Raw genomic sequence first — 22,453 nt, forward strand, 5'->3', positions numbered from 1 at the left:
ATAGCAAAAGTCTAGATATAACAAAAATAAGACGAACAATCTTTCCTTAGCATTAGCCAGTTTCAATTTCAGCATTTTGCTCAGACAATTCTGTCCTTATTCAATAGGTCAATGGAGTAACAGCTCTCAGTGAACATTTATTTAAATTTTAAAACCAGGGCAAATTAACATTACCAAATCAACTCTTCGCCCTTCTGTCGGCAATTATTAAACTGAACACCTCGTGACATGCTACCAACATCACTTCACCAGCAAATTGGTAATAAATCACTCTTCTGGTGTGAGTAAAGACAGTAATGATAGCGTTTGGCTGAGCTCTCACTTGAGTGGTTCACTTGTTATTCATATGCACCCTCTTCAAAACCCAAACTCCCATTCCCCCAGAGATATGGCTTTGAACAGAATCATAGAATCATAGAAGTTTACAACATGGAAACAGGCCCTTCGGCCCAACATGTCCATGTCGCCCAGTTTATACCACTAAGCTCGTCCCAATTGCCTATAGAATCATAGAACAGGACAATACCATTGTTCAGGAACAAATATAAATTGTAGCCGCCTCCTCTGAAGTAACCACTGTTGCAAGAGCTACCCCCCATCTCACCCTCACAAGGTCACCCAATTGTCATTTTTTTTTCTGTCCGTATAGAGATTAATACCACCACGCCTCTACTCCTTGCAACCCAGAAATGGAGACAATGGCAGAAAGTTGGGATTCATATGGTGGCCACCTATGACATGGTGCTCACTACTGCACTGGGTAAAAGTTAGCCTGTGCTGAGGTTAATGGCCTCTCGGCCAGAATACGTAACCTGGATGCACAGATCTCCACAATGCAGGAAGAAACACCCTTTGGTGGGAGCAAGATAACTTGTTGAAAAATTAGCGACCCGGATAACCAGCTGACAGTGTCAGGATTTTCAGCTTCAATCAAATAGCTGCAGGGTTTTATTCAGTATCTACGTTTTTAATTTAATGCTATTCGACCTGTGCATCACCAACGCTGCCAACTGAACAAGGGTATTCGTCCTTAATAAAGAGACACCTATATTCATGACAGACATATTTCTGTCATTAGCTCGGGTAACTTCAGCAGTATGATCTCTCTGCCAATGAATAAGCTCCAAGCGAGCCCAGTGTCTCCCGATAAGTAAGTATTCTTTTAAAAATGTCACTACAGAATGCAGACAGTACAGTAGGTTTATACTACAATACCTTATAGCCTTCAGGGAACATTGCATCCAGTTCCTCATCTGTAAGTGGACGATTCCTTTCATCAATTTCACGCTCCCAACGCCAAGCCTGTAGTTGTTCAGGTGTCATACTCATCAAGTGACCTAAAAAGTTGAATTATTTAAATATTTGAAGTCAAATATTGCTACAGTGCAGGTAATGTTGTGTATATGGACTTTCAAAAGGCGTTTGATAAAGTGCCACATAATAGGTTTGTCAGCAAAACTGAAGCCCAGGGAATAAAAAGGGCAGTGGCAGAATGCATAGGAAATTGGCTAAATGACAGGAAATAGAGAGTAGTGGGGAACGGTTGTTTTTCGGACTGCAGGAAGGTATACAGTGGTGTTCCCCAGGGGTCGGTACCAGGACCACTGCATTTCTTGATATATATTAATGACTTGGATGTACAGGGCACAATTTCAAAATCTGCAGATGACACAAACCTTGGAAGGGTAATTAACAGGGAGGAGGATAGTACTGGACTTCAAGAGGATATAGACAGGCTGGTGGAATGGGCGGACACACGTCAGATGAAATTTAATGCAGAGAAGTGCGAAGTAATACATTTTGGCAGGAAGAATGAGGAGAGGCAATATAAACTAAATGGTACAATTCTAAAGGGGGTGCAAAAACAGAGAGACCTTGGGGCACAAATCTTTGAAGGTGGCAGGGCAGGTTAAGCAAGTGGTTTCAAAGAAATAGGGGATCCTGGGCTTTATAAATAGAGGCAGAGAGTACAAAAGCAAGGAAGTTATGTTGAACCTTTATAAAACACTAGTTTGGCCACAACTGGAGTATTGTGTCCAATTCTGGGTGCTGTACTTTAGGAAGGATGTGAAGGCCTTAGAGAGGGTGCAGAAAAGATTTACTAGAATGGTTCCAGAGATGAGGGAGTTCAGTTATGTGGAGAAGCTGGGGTTGCTCTCCTTAGAGCAGAGAAAGTTAAGAGGAGATTTGATAGAACTGTTCAAAATCATCAAAATCTTCTATAGGTATGTAAAAAGGAAAAGACTGGCGAAGGCAAATGTGAGTCCCCTACGGACAGACAGGCGAATTTATAATGGGGAATAAGGAAATGGCAGAGAAATTAAACAAATACTTTGTGTCTGTCTTCACGGAAAAAGACACAAAAAACCTCCCAGAAATATTAGAGAACCAAGGGTCTGGCGAGAATGAGGAAATGAAGGAAATTAGTATTCGTAAAAAAAATAGTACTAGAGAAATTAATGGGACTGAAAATTGATAAATCCCAAGGACCTGATGACCTGCATCCCAGGGTTTTGAAAGAGGTGGCTATAGAGATAGTGGATGCATTGGTTGTCATCTTCCAAAATTCTATAGATTCTGGAACGGTTCCTGCAGATTGGAGGGTAGCAAATGTAACCCCACGATTTAAGAAAGGAGGGAGAGAGAAAACAGGGAACTACAGACCTGTTAAGCCTGACATCAGTAGTAGGGAAAATGCTAGAATCTATTATAAAGGCTGTGATAACAGGACATTTAGAAAAAAATAGGATTTGGCAGAATCAACATGAATTTATGAAAGGGAAATCATGTTTGACAAACCTATTGGAGTTCTTTGAGGATGTAACTAGTAGAATAGATAAGGGGGAACCAGTGGATGTGGTGTATTTGGATTTTCAGAAGGCGTTCAATAAGGTCCCACACAGGAGGTCGGTGAACAAAGTTAGAGCACATGGAATTGCGGGTATTATGCTGTGCATGGATTGAGAATTGGTTAACAGATAGAAAGAGTGTAGAAATAAACGGGCCTTTTTCGGGTTGGCAGACTGTGACTAGTGGGGTACCGCAGGGATCGGTGCTTGGGCCCCAGCTATTCACAATCTATATCAATGATATGGATGAGGGGACCAAATGCAATTTAAAAAAAAAATTAGTTCATGGGATGTGGGCGTCGCTGGCGAGGCCGGCATTTATTGCCCATCCTTAATTGCCCTTGAGAAGATGGTGGTGAGCCGCCGCCTTCTTGAACCGCTGCAGTCCGTGTGGTGACGGTTCTCCCACAGTGCTGTTAGGGAGTTCCAGGATTTTGACCCAGCGACGATGAAGGAACGGCGATATATTTCCAAGTCGGGATGGTATGTGACTTGGAGGGGAACGTGCAGGTGGTGTTGTTCCCATGTGTCTGCTGCTCTTGTCCTTCTAGGTGGTAGAGGTCGCGGGTTTGGGAGGTGCTGTCGAAGAAGCCTTGGCGAGTTGCTGCAGTGCATCCTGTAGATGGTACACACTGCAGCCACTGAGCACCGGTGGTGAAGGGAGTGGACGTTTAGGGTGGTGGATGGGGTGCCAATCAAGCGGGCTGTTTTATCTTGGATGGTGTCGAGCTTCTTGAGTGTTGTTGGAGCTGCACTCATCCAGGCAAGTGGAGAGTATCCCATCACACTTCTGACTTGTGCCTTGTAGATGGTGGAAAGGCTTTGGGGAGTCAGGAGGTGAGTCACTCGCCGCAGAATACCCAGCCTCTGACCTGCTCTCGTAGCCACAGTATTTATATGGCTGGTCCAGTTAAGTTTCTGGTCCAACTTTGCCGATGACACAAAACTAGGTGGGAATATCAGTTGTGAGGAGGATGCAAAGAAGCTTCAGGGGGATATAGACAGGATAAGTGAGTGGGCAAGAACATGGCAGATGGAATATAATGTGGAAAAATGTGAAGTTATCCACTTTGGTAGGAAAAACAGAAATGCAGAGTATTTTTTAAATGGTAAGAGATTGGGAAATGTTGATGTTCAAAGGGACCTGGGTGTCCTTGTACATGAGTCACTGAAACCTAACATGCAGGTGCAACAAGCAATTAGGAAGGCAAATGATATGTTGGCCTTTATTACAAGAGGATTTGAGTACAGGAGTAAAGATGTCTTACTGCAATTATATAGGGCCTTGGTGAGACCAAGGCCAATTATATAGGGCCTTGGTCTCACCAAGGCCCTATATAATTGCAGTAAGACATCTTTACTCCTGTACTCAAATCCTCTTGTAATTTTGGAGTATTGTGTACAATTTTGGTCTCCTTACTTAAGAAAGGATATACTTGCCATAGAAGAAGTGCAATGAAAGTTCACCAGACTGATTCTTCGGATGGTGGGATTGTCTTATGAGGAGACATTGAGCAGACTAGGCCTGTATTCTCTAGAGTTCGGAAGAATGAGAGGTGATCTCATTGAAACATACAAAATTCTTACAGGGCTCGACAAGGTAGATGCAAGGAGGATGTTTCCCCTGGCTGGGGAATCTAGAACCAGGGGTCACAGTCTCAGAATAAAGGGTAGGCCATTTAGGACTGAGATGAGAAGAAATTTCTTCACTCAGAGGGTGGTGAATCTTTGAAATTCTCTACCCCAGATGGCTGTGGAGGCTCAGTCATTGAGTACATTCAAAACAGAGATCGATAGATTTCTAGATATTAAAGACATCAAGGGATATGGGGATGGTGCAGGAAAATGGCGTTGAGGTAGAAGATCAGCCATGATCTTGTTGAATGGCGGAGCAAGCTCGAGGGACCGGATGGCCTACTCCTGCTCCTATTTCTTACGTTCTTATGAAGAGTTTAGATAAAGTAAATGAAGAGAAGCTGTTCCCACTGGCAGAAGGATCAAGACCCAGAGGACACATTTAAGGTGATTGGCAAAAGAACCAAAGGCGACATGAGGAAAAAAAAATTTACGCAGCTAGTTATGATCTGGAATGCGCTGCCTGAAAGGGTAATGGAAGCAGTCAATTGTGGATTTCAAAAAGGAATTGGATAAATACTTGAAGGGGAAAGAGCAGGGGAATGGGACCAACTGGATTGCTTTTACTAAGAGCTGGCACGGGCTTGATGGGCCGAATGGCCTCCTTCTGTGCTATAACCATTCTATGATTCTAACTTTTCGCTGAAGTTTACCTTAGTATGAAATGTTAAACATTTTCAACTTTTTTCAACAGAATACAATTCCCTATTAGAATTCTGCCCTTTCCACAACCTGTAACTTGGCTTAGCTTCCCACTGAGTTTGTTCATATTAGCTAGGAGAACATTTGCTTAAATGCCATTATTTAAGAAATAAACATTATAAACATCAGTACTGACAAAGGATCTGTTATAAAGCACCTGGGCGTTCACCATACTTTTTGCTGGTTCCGATTTTAAATTGGAAATAAACTGTGATTTGGTAGCTCAATTAAGTTGCTTCACATCCCTAACTGTTAAAAAATGCAATTTTTAGAACCACTGGAACATCACTAGCTCTAGCTCCCATTTTAATAAACTAGGGACCCTAATCACTAACCAGTAACCACTACTGGAAGTATGCATGTGTACATGAATGAGGATACGACCAACCTCAACGGTATTGTCTCTCTCCCCTCCATCATCTAGGTTCAGACATGAAAATAGGCCATTTGGGCAAGCAACAAAAGGGCCACTGGTGACTATGGAACTATGTCAAATTGTCAAATGATAGCATTTTATATCAGATATTCTACAAATACTCAGTAAAAGTATAGCTTTTCCTTTATGATCACCATCAAATACCTGGTGTAGGTGTTGCCATAGCCATTGCAGGTGTGCCTTTTGGTGTAATTCCGCTAGGGGTAAGCAATGGAGTACTGCCACCCATTTGACTAGCTGGTGTTTCATCCCAACGAGACTTTCTTTTGCTTGCACCCGGGGTCGGAGTTTCACCTATAGAGTCACCTCCACGATCTGTACGTGGTGTCTCAGCCCAGCCACTGCCATGTCCAGGCGTCTCTAAAATAAGAAATTAGATACTGTGAACAAGAACCCAAGATCAACACTTTAAAAGCAGAAAACCACTCAGAAAAATTCCTTGTTCTTCTACTCACCTGAAAATAAATTGCAATAACCGTTTAAGCAATTGGGGTGTGCGCGCAAAATTGCACTAACAATGTGAACACTGATGGGCCTAATGGCCTTTTTGTATGTTGATGTATTGTTCTTTTTGTGAACTTTTAAAAACACTTGCAGTTTATATATTGCTTTGCTCAGTTCAAGAGTACAATAATTGGGTTTTCCTTTTTTAAACGTGTTGGGAGAAACAAGTAAAACATATTTCAGCTCATCACACTTTATTGTGTTACCATTTCAAGTTTTAGCATCTCAACGTTACACAAAACCAGCTTACATGTTTTCCTACCATTCAAATCTGGGGGGGGGGGGGGGGGGAAGGAGTGAGTGAAATAGAACACTCAAAAAACTCCCTCATTACTGAGAGCATCTCTGTACGCGCTCTTCTCAGAAGTCTAATTTAACTGTTTCGATATCTAAGGTTTTAACTTGTTCAATATTACCGTGCTTCTGTTCTCGTCTCTTTACAACTTCAATTTTGGGTGCTATAATATACATGTTCAATTTACTTCCCAAATCTACAGCGTGAAGTTACTGTCAGCAAAACAATGGACAGAATTTAACTTATCTTACTTAGAAGAGACAACTAAATTTAATTGAAGTCAATTCATAAAGTCCTGACAAACCACCAAACTTACTGGGATGATTCGGTTATTGTGGATAGGACAATTGGTTTCTGTATGCCTTTTTTGGTTTAGCCATTTACAAAATCTGACTTTTTCAATTACCAAATTCACAAACCATTTAAAAGATAGTGCTTTTGAATGGTCAGATACGCTGACTGTTCCAAACACACGTTTTCAAAAGAACAATCAGTCTGGTGGCAACTAGCAATTGATTGACTTTGGTGAAAAGTTGAAAAGGAAATTTTATGTTGTTAACACATGCTGCTCCGATAGTTCAGCAAACTTCTCCAATGAGTAGATGAGCCATTCAGACCAGCACAGTCCCAGATTTAATCCCCAGCCTGCAGTGAATTGGTTGATCTCAACTGTGACAGCAGTCAAGCGTAATAATTAGCCTACGTTCCCCAGTTAAGGAAAGGAAAATTAGTTGGAGGTTCATACTCCTCATCTCTATCCAGTGACCCTCGATGAAAGTGCATGTGTGTATATGCCAGAAGTTAAAAGAATCAGGCTCAGTGGTTATGTCCCAACAAGGGGTCAATGCATTCAGGAGTGGGCAGATAAAATTTGAAAGAGGAAAAAAAAGTGACGTTTTTGGATTAATTAACTGGACACATGGGAACTTTCCAATATGCTCATTTCCTGAAGGAATCCACCAGCATGATAATTTTATACCTCAATAACCGAGGAAACATTTTCCACGTTCATGGGTGAGCATACTGTAGCATAATACCCTTCACCTCCATTTCTAGCAGTATATGTTAATACAACACAATTACTTTAATCGAGAAAGAGTTTTAAAGTCTTTCTTTATGATCTCAAATGAATGTACTCATAATATTCCACAGAATTTTGAACAGCCATATTTTCCTTAATCATTATTTTAACTTGAATCACTGCTATAGTAGTGCAAATTTCCTTGAAGAAAATTTAATCTCACCCCTGTCTGTTTTTGGAGTTTCATCCCATCTGTTTTTGCGTACACTGGAAGTCGCGCCTCCATGACCTGGTGTAGCATGCCCAGGTGTATCGCGCCCAGGCGTAGCAGCCCCTGCTGGTGTGTGGCTGGGAGTGGGCTCCCACATTCTTGAGCTTGGGGTTGCACCGGGAGTCTCACTGCCCTTTGAGCGACCAGGTGTTTCATCCCAGCGGCTCTGAGAAGGAGTGTTTCCTGGCGTGTGCCCAGGGGTATGTCCTGGTGTGTGACCTGGCGTGTGACCAGGTGTGTGCCCAGGTGTATGTCCTGGAGTCTACAAAGAAAAATACACAAATATGTTAGACTGAATTTGTCAAATAAACTTATTAACCATTGCTAAATAAACTTTCACTGGATAAAGGCAATAACATAGATCATAAATATAGAAGTTACACAAAATGTTCGCTTTACAACTGCAGATGCAAATTCAAATCTTTACTGTCAAATACAACAGCCAATGAGTGATTTGGTAAGCAATGTTAAGATTGGATTATCAACCAATTGTCCATGACCTCAGTTTGCACTGTGATTTACGTTGATGTTTCCCAAGGTCCAAGTAATCTGACAGGTCACTGGGTGGTGGAAAAGTGAAAGATCAAGTCGAACTCCTGGTTGATTAACAAGGAGCAGCACTAACTGTATTGGTCCTGATGTGGAGATGCCGGTGATGGACTGGGGTTGACAATTGTAAACAATTTTACAACACCAAGTTATAGTCCAGCAATTTTATTTTAAATTCACAAGCTTTCGGAGGCTTCCTCCTTCGTCAGGTGAACGATGTGAAAATGAAATCCTCAAAATGAAATCGCATTTATAATTCACAGAACAATGCTTGGTGAGTACAGACAGTTTTTTCAACTGCCCGATGCCAAGGCAATCAGTGTGCAGACAGACAGGTGTTACCTGCCAGGTCTCAGAATATACAAATCACCAAAAAAAAACAACAAACAAAAAAAAAAAAGATCTCTATCTCTGTTTTTTTTTGTTTGTTGTTTTTTTTGGTGATTTGTATATTCTGTGAGACCTGGCAGGTAACACCTGTCTGTCTGCACACTGATTGCCTTGGCAACGGGCAGTTGAAAAAACTGTCTGTACTCACCAAGCATTGTTCTGTGAATTATAAATGCGATTTCATTTCGAGGATTTCATTTTCACATTGTTCACCTGACGAAGGAGGAAGCCTCCGAAAGCTTGTGAATTTAAAATAAAATTGCTGGACTATAACTTGGTGTTGTAAAATTGTTTACAATTGTATTGGTCCTCGTCTCCTGACAGAAGAACAGTATAGTTCCTGTGGATGAAAAGTATAGAAACTGCTGGGGGTGGGGAAGCTTCATCAGTTCTCTGCCATTTGCTAAGTGTGATGGCTCAATGAAGTAGAATATATTCAGCTTGTCTTTATTTGACAAATGAAAGCTGAAAGGAAACAAGCTAACTCCTGTTGACATTTTGGAGTCTTTTTTTTAGTAATCAGCACATTCAACTTAAGAAGTAACTTATGCTTTTCCTTACAATAGCCCAATTATCCAAAACGACTCCACGCCAAGTCCAGACTCAAACTGGTGGATTTCTATAGGAGAGGAAATTAATCTTTCCACTATAGGAGTCTTTAAAAATAATAAGCATACCTAGATGGAGTGACTATTCTAACATGAAAGTAATCGTTCACACCCCCCTCCTCAACTCCACTTGTCTTATCCTTTAAGTCCTGTTGCAACCTGAAGGGTGGATGGATTCGAAGAAGGTTCAGAGTACAAAAAATTTGGGGATGGGAGGTTACAAATAAACCTTATTGAATCTTAAAGCTCATGTTAATAAAGCATGAAAGAAACATAATATACAAAACTTTTTCTACTACTCCCGATGGCTAACGAGTAAGTGTACTGCATGATGGGGCATTGTGCCACTGAAACTGGGAAGAAGCCAGGTTCGATCTCTGACATGTCCTGAGTTAGTTAATCTGCAGATGGAGTGCCACCAAGCCTGGGCAAAAATTAGCTCAGCTTCACGGTTTTCATTACTACTCAGCAACCTCCACAAGGAGGACACAATCTGGCTCAGATTTTATGGCCTCCAATATTCGAATACACACTAGCATACACTGCCACGGTTCACAAATGAGGAAAGCTCACATGAATGAGGGACTATCAACACTTGTGGAATCACTTGCTTAAGAGGAGAAAGGAGAGTAGGGCGGGAAAAAAAGCTAGACTTCCCTCTTACCTCTGCTTGGTCCCAGCTGGATACTTTCTTGGGTGTGGCACTAGGAGTTTGATCTGCTGTCTGATCCCAGCGACGCTTGCGCTTGGCAGGCTGTTGAGCTGATCCATTGACTGCCTTAAGATCTCCAGCTTTAGCTTTCTCAGCTAGCTGTTGTCTTATTTCCCTCTGAAATAAACAAATGCACATATTAAACAAACTTTAAAATAAAACCGGGTTAATACTATTTTACAGGGACCTATGAGGTGTTATACATATATGTGAAACTAACATTTCAAAGTAAAAAAAAGTGCCATTACCTCTTCCTTCGTTAAATGCTGTTCACGCATAACATCCATGTAAGTTCTGGCATGGACCTTAGGATCTGGGGTCTTTCCACCTGAGGGACAAAAATAGTGAGAATAGACGGGAAAACGATTAGTGCAGATACAAGACAAAAATCAACTTTACTTTATCTATTTATGATATTTTTGCATTAACAGTCTACAGTTTATTTTGGTTCAATTTTTTTTAAGCTTAAAATTGCTGACTTCTCAATTTTCATATTCGTTTAAATCACAGCAACTTACAGAGAAGCAACCTGATGGTCAATTTAACCTGCTTGAATACAAACAGTAATAATTACAACAATCTAAAAATAAATGCCTAAGTGCAGTTATAAGCAAATCATACGCAAGACATCAAAACACATTAAGTGTCCATTATTGTTGGTTTTCCTTCGTTGATGTTCCGGAATACGTACACTGGCGGGCCTGTGTGTCCATCAGCAGTTCTGACTTCAAGCAGCAGAACAGAAGCCTAGAAAATTATCTCTTTACCATTAGTAACACTTTGGAAAGGGTTTTAAAATTCAAAACATCACACCTTGTGTTAGTTTTTAAAATCTCACTCGATATGTGTACTAACAAACTTCTTAGGACAAAACAAATTTTACCTGCTTAATATTAACCATATTAAAAATAATTGTAAATGCAACTATTTAAGCATAAAAAGTTACTTCAACAGGATACTTTTATTTGGGATTATGCTGTTTGGGTTTGTCTAAAAACATGCTACACTGGCAGTGTCACACTGCCACTTTCATTGGACTTCCTTTTGGTTTACTTTTTCAGCATAACCTACACACGATCTGTTGCACTGCACCCTTAAGAATGCAGACAGGACTGTCATAGCAGTACTGCTGTAGGAAAGAAATTAAGGACAGTTAGTATGGGCCCGTGGAATTCCAGCAAACATATTTAGAGCAATTACAGTTACAGAAATGTCAGATTCTATCCCTGATAAAACATACATACTATAGATCTGATACCTCTCTCAGTTAAACCTGCAACTCTAGTTACACTGAAAATGTAGTACATAGATCATAACTTCCTATCTCACTGTTAAATGCAAACTCACTCACCTGAAAAAAAACAAAACTTCCATCTGGCCCACTATGCCTCCCAGTAGCAACCACATCACTAGTATCTAACTAACTACCATTAAAAGAGTTTCTAAAAGGCCACACCAAATTAATTCAGAGGATGACCAGCTCCAACCTAGATTTGTGATAAAGAAAGGAACTTGGAAGGGAATCTGTCTTCACAACAGAACTGGAACAGCTAGAATCATTCTCCTCCCTCCAATCAATTTTTTCCCTCCTCATCTGGAAACACAGATTCTTGCAGGAGAATCGTTCCACAGGTACTGCCTGTTGTACCTCATCCAGATGGTCATTCATTATGTGTGGGTCTGCACAGTGAATGTTGGCATGCTATCGATCTGGAGAAAGGACAGGTGAGGGACCAGACAATAAAGATCAATCCTGTTATCACCCAATGTTCACATATGTGGACTTTTCAGTGGGGTCAGTGAACAGCTTTGAGGAGCAGGAACAATGGCCGTCTTCTCTCTTCCCTAACCCAGGAGCACTGAGGCCAATGGCACGATCCCAACTCCGGCTCCAGCTGAGATCAGCTAACTTAGCAGAGATTGGAAATCGACCTCCTGATCTATATGCCTTAGTGAAGGTGCTTTTACCCACTAGACCATGGGGAAAGCTCAAGTGTTATTTTCATCAAGATGACATCACTTGGAAGCAATGGACTGATATATTTCGAAAAGTCCTGCAACACTGCATTATGCGTTTTGCAACATTTTCCAGAGAAAACATTGCCATTTAAAATAAACAAAAGCCCAACCTGTTTCAGTTAACTGAACAGGAGTTGAGAAATTAAAGCTTTGAATAAGTAGGCTAAAAAAAGATAGATTTTGTGGCTTTCAATTTAACAGTTTGTATTAACTTGTGATCTTTAATACAGAAAACATAATTAGTTACTCAGCCATAGGGTGAATGTGCAGCCAATTCATAAATGTGCAATTTGTACAGCAGTGCATGAATGAAAACTTTCTGAAAAATGCAATCTGGTTAATTTAAGATTGTTTTTCTGATTATAAGTTTTCAGACACAACTGTACACAATTAATTGTTCTTTTATGCATGGATACACTGCCCACTGGCAGTAACTTGAGCTGTATTATTCAGTACGTGCAGAAATAACTTTTTTTTGACAGCAATGCACCTAAGTCAGTTTCACAACAGCAGACCAGTCTCAAATTTATGATATTTTAGTTGGATTTGAGTCAACTGTTCAGAATGCTTGGCTGGATCATAGTTCACAAATAATTAAATTGAAAAACTGATTAGAAAATGTTACAAGATTGTATCTAATTAAATGGAACACAAGAACCTTTTAAAAATTGACCTCTTCTGTACTGGTATGACAAATGAACAGGGAGGGGCAAGAGCAATTTAATATTTTCCACTTGCAGGGTGTGCCGCGGGAGATGGCTTGTTTGGTGGGCCAGCAAACCTCTGTATATATTTGGAATGGCCTCATTTTTAATTTAATCTTTCAGGTAATTATTTTTGTACATGTACCAAAGCCTTCCACACAAGACCAGGTCTGAAAGTACTGTTCTTTTATGGTATTTGCCTTACAAATGTTACATTTTAACCATCACTAGTCCCCATGAGCAATCTTTCATTCCATACAAGAACAAAAATTCAGCCAACAGGTCTCCTTTAAAACAAAAAATGTCTAATTAATTTAATGCGGAAGGCAATGGGCATACATTCCTGAACATTTTTAAATATTTAACTTTTCAGTTATACTGTTTCAACAGCCTGCTGCGTAGACAACAAAACACAGGTAAAAATAAGCCTTCAAATGTTGCATATCCACATGTACTTGGACATACTGATATTCAAGATTTGAAGTGCCCTGCACAATTTAATTTTAACAAGTTCTCAAAATATGGTGTTTTAAATAGTGCAAGCTGTGAAATAAGCATAGTAAATAAAGTTCAAGGGCTGAACTGTTATACACCCCTCAACAAAGAACAGCACAATCTGAAAAAATTACCATCTGCAAACGGATCATGACGTTCAGGGGAAATAATCATCTGTCTCCTACGTGCTTTGTACTCATCTTCCCGTTCCGCAATTCGCTGCGGTCGATGTTCAGCGAATGGATCATACTGTAAATACAAAGTAAAGAAACGGATAAATAACAAAATTAAGCAGTAAATTTACAAAAGCTTCTCCATGCAATTTGTTTCATATAATTTTATCTACTCATATGTTGGTACAAATTACCTATTTTTCACAGCTCGCTAATTTATTGAAAAATTAACAACTGAACATAAATATTCTACTAATATTGAAATAAAGTTGTATCCAAATGCAAATGGTCCCACACTTCTGCTAAAGAAAGATATATTTGTAAACTATCTGAGCAATCTCGCCCAAATGGAAATTATCTAGTCAATACAAGAGGATGATCTTGCAAAAAAAAAATAAAAACTGCTTTTTCTTTATTCATTCTTGGGATGTGGGCACCGCTGGTAAGACCAGCATTCATTGCATGGTTATGATAAACAGGGCTATATTATATCTACCAACCTACATGAAACTTAAATAACGAGAAGCATTTCTGTAAGTAGAAGTAATCCAGCACTAAGTCAGTGTTCAATAAACACACAAAACTGAAAGGAACAGAATGCTACCTGCTCATTTGATTGTGGTATGTCATTCAGTAGTGCCACTGGTGCATGATATCCGGGCTTCTTCTGACCAAGCAAACTTGGAGACGAATAGTCATCATCATCCTATGAAAGCAAATAGATGTAATGCAAAAAAGTGAAATACTCCTTTTCTGACGATGAACCTATTTTCACTTTATTTCAGCTCATTAGAACAAAAAAAATACACTAGCTGAGGAATTTTTAAGCTTCATTTTACTCGTTATTTCCTCCTTAAAAAAAGAATCTTTTACATAATTAGGTGCATAACAGCACCATGCCAATTCCATCCAAGAGATATTTCTAACCTCCAGGAAAGAACATCAAGGATTCTGCCAAAGAATCAAAATACTTGCAAAGTTGCAAAAGATCTTATAAAACTTAGGTACTACCAAAAATGTAGTTGTAATAGGGCTTTGGAAAGAGCGCAATATGGTGGGCTTTATTTTGGATTGCTCCAGCAAAGGGCCAACATAGCTATAATAACTAATTAAAATTTTATTTATAATTCAACAACATAATTATGCATCGGTTTGCTATTGTCAGATCATAATACAGTTCCACCGTAACAACTTGAATGAATCATTTGATCATGATCTATCATTCGGCATAGCCAAACAGCTTTTTGTCAAATTCCACTAAATATTAACCCATACAGTGTGTCCAAGTGCAGACTTGAGAGAAAACCAGAGAAAAAGTGTCATTTTGCTCCACAGTAGTGCATCAGTGTTTCATACACTACACCATCAGAAGCCACTTTTGTGTTTTTTCTTTAAAAAAGAAAAATTTCAGGATATCACTTAAGATGGCACGTATTGCCCTAACTGTATCTGATCTTCACAATAGCAATTTCACTAGTACAGTATATGGGGTAATACAATTTAAAATATCGTCTAGAAACAAAGTGTGATTGAATAATAATGTTCATAAACTAGGTTGTAACTGAGTGTAGACAATTTAAGCAAAGTTATTTACCTCTTCTTGCTCATTTGCAGGAATTGATGTCATATATCCTGCAAATCTGCTGTCACTTCCGCCATAGATCTCCTGATCATAGTAACCAGTTGAATCAAGACCAACTCCATCTGAATCACCCTCTGCAACAAGAGCTGCCTTCTTGTTCTGGATTTCTCTGATCTGTGCCTCAATATCTTTGGAATAAGAAAAAAAAAATTCAAAAGTAGTAACAACTTGAATGAATCATTTTTCTATAAGAGGTCCATTGACACTTTTGTGCTTATCTGTGGAAAATACAATATCCCCATACAAACTATGCATCAAAATAGTTACAATCCCAAGTGTAAAGCACTGTTGCACACTTGTCCAGTGAAACTTTATAATACCTCCCGTCAATCAAACTTACCATGCAAAGATAACCCAAAACAGGCACTAGCTGAAGCACTCACATTACAAAAATCACAATGCCATAAATTATACAAGAATCTGTGGAAAAAAAAGGATATTTGGCCCTTCATGTTCATTCCAATGAATCAGTTAGCTTGTATCCATCATCACAATTTCCCCAACTTCCAAAACTTAACATGATAAAGGGATTTGATAGGGTTGAGAGAAACTATTTCCTCAGGTAGGGTAATTCAGAGCAAGGGGACATAACCTTAAAATTAGAGCTGGGCCATTTAGGAGTGAAATCAGGAAGTACTTTTACACACAAAGGGTAGTGGAAATCTGGAACTCGCTCCTCCAAAAGGCTGTGGATGCTGGCTCAATTAGTATTTTCAGGATTGCGATTGATAGATTTTTGATAGGTAAGGGTGGGTATCAAGGGATATGGAGCGAATGCGAGTAAATGGAGTTGGGTACGGGTCAGCCATGATCTCACTGAATGGCAGAATAGGCTCAAGGGTCTGAATGGCCTATTCCTGTTCTTACATGCCTATCCTACTAAATTATGTTTTCATCTTTCAGAATTTATCTTTCTGAAATCTTTTAGAAATATTCTGTCATTTATGTTGAAAATAGTTAACTTTTGTTGTTTTGTGATCCAACTGACAATTACAAGACTTATTTAAATTGGCGGTCTACTGACAAATTGCAGTAAATATTTATAATAAAAAGGTACAAAATTGCTGCTTAATTGGTTCAATAGGTAACTGCACCATGTGATGCACTACTGAGTGACACAGACAAGGAAAATCATTAGTACAACCGCTAACCCACAATCAGTTAACTGATCTCAATCCGGGTGGGGGATGAGGAATGCTACAACTAGCATCAGTATCCTACTCCTGATCACTATTCAGTAACTACCTTTTGCTGGATAATCTGCACAGTGAGTTTGGCTTTCCACAACTGATTCCCCTACTGACAATTACTCAATTTCCAGCTTTTACATGAACAACTGCCACTTGGACCAAGTATCAGAGCTGAAAAAGCTCAAGGAGCCATACCCCAGCAAGACTCAGTGTCTTCAAGATGGGAAAAACTGAGCAAAGCAAATATTGATTCTAAATCAGATAGCCCAAAGCTCAGTTATTAACATTTGAGAATGGTAAAAGAATGTAAAATTTAAAAATTCTTTAGAGGACAAGGTTGAGGTAGATTGTTGATGCACAGAATATGGAGTCAGTCAAGTACAGCATAAAATACGGGTAGGGAAGGCATCAAAACAATTGACAAATCTGCATACTAAAAGGCATGATGAGAACGGTTGGAGGTATCAAAAGGAATTCAATGTCATCTTACTGCAAAGCAGATGGAATGAATGTTTTGCATTTTTAAATGATGACGTGAACATAATCAATGTCACAATTTGAATTGTCTATAAAAGTGCGCTAAAATACTGTGTGACGCAGTGTAAAGAATGGGAGAAAAAAAGATAAAATAACTTGCAGTGGGGTGAACTGTATAATGTAGCTGCTTATCATGCTTGCTCATTTTTATTCCATGACCTGGCGTTGAATCCAATCCAGCCTAATGGTATGAGGTTTTTTCCTCCATCTATACTGGCTGCAAGGGTGCAGAGACCATCACATAAAACTGTCAATTATTCGGTAGGAATTTACCATCTCACTCAGAAAAGTATTACGGTTGGCTGGTGTAGAAATGGAAAGAATCACAATAGTAAAATGTAGTGTAAATGCACCTATTTAGATTTGCCAGAAAAAAGTGCCACAATGAGATGCAGTATTTACATTTTTAATGCAACAGAATGAGAAGCCATTATTTACATTTTTAATTATTTTAGTTTATTTTGGTTGTTATAGCAATAAAGCATTCCTAACATTGGGGAACTTTATTACTGTAATATTATTGTTTGTTAGTCAAGAGTTGTGAACTGAACACTTCTTAAAAAAAATTATTCGCTCAAAGAAACTGTCATTTCCAAGGTCCTGCCAGCAATTCAACATTAAACTATGGAATGGTATTATGGTGTATTTGGAAAAATAACTGCATGATAAAAAAAAAATCAGGCACGAATTAACCTGCAATGAAATACAAGATACTTGTATCTTGAACAGGTATGATTCTCATTAATCCAGATTTTCAAAGTATCAAGAAGCGCTGATCTTAGCAAAACAAAAATGCTTCTCAATATAAATTTTTGGTCCCAATCACATCACCTGCTGATATTTCACTTGGAACCCAAAGAATCCACCAATTTTCAAACAGAATTTCTTTGTGATTATTTCTATGTGCAGTTTTAATCTTCAAATTATATTTTACAAGTAACTGACATACCTAAAAGTTGTATAAAATTGAAGAAACACTATTTTACATTAACTCCCATTAATCCAAGCAATTGAATAAACTACAACCCCACATGCATTTTGTAGATTAGAGAGCAATTATCACTTTAAGGATGCTGTTTCAGTGATACAAGGCGACAAATGGGCTCAACATCATTCTTGAGTCATAGTGGGTTTACGAAATGTTGGGGGGGTGGGGTGTCACTGAATCCCCCGATATTTAATAAGCCGAATTTTGTTTTAATGCTTTGAGGGTGTTGACCCCATTACCTGTGCTTTGAAAACATTCAATTGTTTCCAAACAGAAGCAGTGCGCTTTCATTGCAGCAGGAATGTGATTTAGAAAAACAGGCAGTACACAGCAGTCTTGCCGGTTGCAAACCACTCACGAAGCTAAGGGGGAATGCAGTATAAAGTTTACAGAACTATTGTTACAGATTTGCGCAAACCGTCAAAATAGGCATGCCAATTTTCTGTGGTTTTAGGCTGTTTTCACAGAAAATCTCAGAACTCAATTTTTACAATTTCAGAATAATGCGTGTGTTTGAATGTAAAGCTTTATATTATTTTAGTGAATGGCCCAAAATTCAAGAAATGCACTTCAGAAACCATCCAATAATAAAACACGTGAATAGAGAATGCAGTATTTTGCTGCATGGGTAGAAAGGATTGGGGTGAAATCTGATCTGCCCTCCCAACAATCTCAACAGCATGAAATCCTGCAACTTTGTAGAGTCGCAAAGAGCCGCTCGCTTGTGATGATGGCGGCGGCGGCGATAATGTCCAACTGGGTTTGTTATTGACAAGGCCACAAACCAACTACGTATCACCACCTGCATCAAAAACTCCTGAGACAGAACACGCGGCCACTCAAATCCCTTTAATTTGGGTGTGGATGGGGTTTTTTTTGTTTAAATTTCCCTAAATGAAAAGCTCGTTCATGCTGCGAGACTCGTGGGGAGAGCTCATGGTCCAGGCCGCTCCTCGGCCCCATTTGCGCTCTCACCCCCGACGCCATTTCCCGACTTCTTTCAACCACACGCACAATAAGCTGCGAGCGCGGCAACTTCCACACTCCTCCGTGGGACCCTCTTCTCACAACCCGCAAACTGCGGACACACTTGGAGCAGAATTCTTGCAAACTTGGTTCGTTTAAAAAAATACACATTTTTTTTGATTGAATAAACCCCCGAAATTACCTTCGTGGGTCTTAGCGATCTTCGCCATTTTGTCCAGAGATCAAGAACGGAAGCGAGGTGGTGACGTATTTCCGTTAGCAGGCGAGGAGTGGGTTGATGGGCAGGAGTTAATCTGCATCAGTGGAAAGTCAGAGCTCCAATTGTCAGCACTGTATTATGTTGCCTAGTTGGTCTTACCCCAATTCAAGGAATGTCTGATGATTGCTGTTAAACAAAATAGTTATTATGAAAATTAATTTAATCTTGGTGCCTCGCTCACCCCTTTGGTTTTGAACTGGATTGTAATATTCTTTTGGTTGTTTATAAGATTTTTTTCACATAGAAGCTACAGCACAGAAACATGACATTTGGTGTTTATGCTCCACATTAGCCTCCTCCCACCCCTCTTCATCAGCATATCCTTCTATTCCTTTTTCCTTCGTGCTTATCTAGCTTCCCCTTAAATGCATCTATGCTATTCACCTCAACTCCATGTGGTAGCGAGTTCCACATTCTAACCACTCTCTGGGTAAATAAGTTTTTCTTGAATTCCCTTTTGGATTTATTGGTGACTATCTTATATTTATTGCTCCTAGTTTTGATCTCCCCCACAAGTGGAAACATTTTCTCTCCGTCTACCTTGTCAAATCCGTTAATAATTTTAAAGACCTCTATTAGGTCACCCCTCAGCCTTCTTTTCTAGAGAAAAGAGCCCCAGCCTGTTCAGCCTTTCCTAATAAGTATATCCTCTTAGTTCTGTATCATTCTTGTAAACCCTTTTTGCACCGTCTCCAGTGCCTCTATGTCCTTTTTATAATATAGTTAAAAGCTTGTAAATTTCAAATAAAATCGTTGGACTATAATTTGGTGTTGTAAAATTGGTTACAATTGTCAACCCTAGTCCATCACCGGCATCTCCACATTATAATATGGAGACCAGAACTGTGCACTGTACTGCAAGTGTGGTCTAACCAAGGTTTGATACAAGTTTAACATAACTTCTCTGCTTTTCAATTTTATCACTCTAGAAATAAACCCCAGTGCTTTGTTTGTTTTTTTTATGGCCTTATCAACCTGCATTGCTACTTTTAGTGATTTGTGTATCTGTACTCCTAGATCCCTTTGCTCCTCTACCCCATTTAGACTTATTATTCAAGCAGTATGTGGAACCTTATTCTTCCTATAATACCTCACAATTATCTATATTGAAATTCATTTGCCAATTACATGCCCATTCTGCAAGTTTATTAACGTCTTCTTGATTTTGTTGTAGTCTTCCTCAGTGTTAACTATACCTCCTAATTCGGAGTCATCCGCAATTTTGAAATTGTACTTCTGATTCCTGAGTCCAAATCATTTATGTAAATTGTGAACAACAGTGGTCCCAGCACCAATCCTTGTGGAATGTCACTTCCCACCTTTTGACAGTCTGAATTGCTACCCTGAACCCGACTCTCTGTTTTCTGTTTCGAAAATGTAAACGAGACACAAAGTCAATTTTTTTCCACTTCTGGAAGATAATGAATCTCTTAATGCCTGTGATTGGTAACTGTGATTAGGTTTGAAATTTGCTGATTTTCCTCTACTTTATATAAGTACATGCGGCAGGTGAATGGTACCTGAAATTTACTGCAAACAAGTGCAAAGTACTGCACATGGAACAGAAAAATAAGCAACACACATATTCTCTGAATGGTGTTGAAATAGCTAAGAATGAAATGGAAAGAATCCTAGGAGTCATAGTAGACTCAATGCTAAACATGACCCACCATTGCTTCCAGAATATCTTGCTTTTTCCTCAGCCGAGGATTCCCCTCCACTGTGGTTGACAGGGCCATCGCCCTCACCCCTTGATCTCCATCCAAAAAACCATGATAGGGTCCACCTTTCACCTCACCAGCCTCCACATTTAACAGATCATCCTCTGCCATTTCCACCACCAAACACATCTTCCCCTCTCTTCCCAGCATTCCAAAGGGACAGTTCCCTCTGCAACACCCTGGTCCATTCCTCCATCACCCCCAACACTTGCACCCCTTTCCCCGGAACCTACCCATGCAAGTGCAGGAGATGCAACACTTGCCCTTTCACCTCCTCCCTTCCCATCATCTGCACCCATGGGATCTACCAATCTTATTTGAACACATTCCCGGACCCAGGGAGTCTTCTCCACTTTAACAGATTTGCTATGCTTCCCTCCCCCTATGCTATTCTGCTGTAAGCATTTACACCTCCTCTGGACCAATCTTTTGTTTCTTTACTTGTCCCATTACCACCCCCATTTGTCTTGCACCATCATCCCTTTTGTCATTTAATCACTTCTGCCCTCCACAGACCTGAAACGTTAACTTTTTTTCTCTCTCCACAGATGTTGCCTGATCTGCTAAGTGTTTTCCAGCATTTTCTGTTTTTATTTCAGATTTCCAGCATCCACAATATTTTGCTTTTGCTTCAGTGCAGAGCAAAGCAGCAATCAACAATGCCATTAGACTGTTGAACTGCATAGCCAAAACAGTTGAATATAAGACAAAAGAAGTTGTGATCAAAACGTACAGTCCTCTGGTCAGGCTACACCATGAGTACTTTATCCAGTTCTGGTCGCTGAGACATTGCAGAGAAGAACCATGAGATGGATCCCTGGTGTCAAGGGTTAGAAAAATGCTTGAAAGAAAGGGGGATAAAGGGATATGGCAACAGGATGGGCACATGGAATTCGGGCTACTGTTCAAGTCAGAGTTTGTGTTTTAATGGATCGGGTGTTGGGTGGGTGGGGGGGTGGGTGGGTGCGGGTGTTGTGCAGGGGATGCGGAGAGGCCCTGAATGTTCTTCGTGACCAAGGCTCCAAGAATTTTTCATCTGCTCTGCTTGGAATGGTCTTCCCAGCAGAGTGTGGTGGTGGCGAAAACCATGGATGTATTTAAGAAACAATTGGAAGCTGCAACGGAATGACCGTAGGTTGCTTCTGGGTGGATTAATTGATATTGGTCGAATGGTCTTCCTCGTCCATAATTATCTTGTGGTTACATCACCCTGAAACTGCAGTTAGGAATTCTACCAAAACCTGGTTTTGGTAAGGGCAGAAGATAACAACCATAGTTGGAGAGTTTTTTCTCCATTATTGACCAATCTGTCTTACGTGTGCATGCATTCTATTATAAATTCTTATGTTCACATTTATAATGGAAACTGCCTACGTAGACTTGTCATGGTGTGGCGGCGCTGTAGCACTTCAGTTCTGCATTTCCCAGCTGCACAGCCTATACTGTAATCTCCTGTGTTCTAAAAAAACTCTATTTCACTGCTTCCCAAGTTGTCATAAGTTTTCCTGTTTAACTATAAATAATATAAAATCGAAGTATTATTTAAAAATTAGGATAGAATGTATGACTTTAAAACGGGGACTGAATTACAATTGCTCACCTTGGTCCAATTATCCCCCACCCTCTAAACATAATTCTCCTCCACCCTCTAAACATAATTCTCCTGAAGACTACATGTGCAACATTATGGGAGATGGACTGAGATTCAAAGGCTCTGATTCAGCTTTAGTTGCTAATGTGCTCTTCTGGAAAATAACCCCAAATTC

General features: G+C 39.7%; 1 protein-coding gene across 5 annotated transcripts in view; it reads right to left on the minus strand.

The window, feature by feature from the left end:
• The window catches only part of sf3b1 (splicing factor 3b, subunit 1), a 48,850-nt gene that overhangs the window by 23,851 nt on the left and 2,546 nt on the right, over window positions 1-22,453 (minus strand). The window contains exons 1-9 of one of the 5 annotated variants that reach the window (XM_067987786.1): window positions 18,889-19,081; window positions 14,958-15,133; window positions 13,968-14,069; window positions 13,325-13,439; window positions 10,221-10,300; window positions 9,925-10,089; window positions 7,666-7,975; window positions 5,767-5,982; window positions 1,216-1,337 (exon numbers count right to left, since the gene is read on the minus strand). In XM_067987786.1, coding sequence (XP_067843887.1) covers window positions 1,216-1,337; window positions 5,767-5,982; window positions 7,666-7,975; window positions 9,925-10,089; window positions 10,221-10,300; window positions 13,325-13,439; window positions 13,968-14,069; window positions 14,958-15,133; window positions 18,889-18,916 — 1,314 coding nt within the window. In that variant the 5' untranslated portion in view covers window positions 18,917-19,081. Of the gene's footprint in view, window positions 1-1,215; window positions 1,338-5,766; window positions 5,983-7,665; window positions 7,976-9,924; window positions 10,090-10,220; window positions 13,300-13,324; window positions 13,440-13,967; window positions 14,070-14,957; window positions 15,134-18,888; window positions 19,093-22,453 lie in introns of those variants that run through there. The other 4 variants (XM_067987787.1, XM_067987789.1, XM_067987788.1 and 1 more) reach the window with 4 other exon arrangements.

This window comes from Heptranchias perlo, chromosome 7 (genome assembly GCF_035084215.1).
Source record: "Heptranchias perlo isolate sHepPer1 chromosome 7, sHepPer1.hap1, whole genome shotgun sequence".
Classification (NCBI taxonomy): domain Eukaryota; kingdom Metazoa; phylum Chordata; class Chondrichthyes; order Hexanchiformes; family Hexanchidae; genus Heptranchias; species Heptranchias perlo.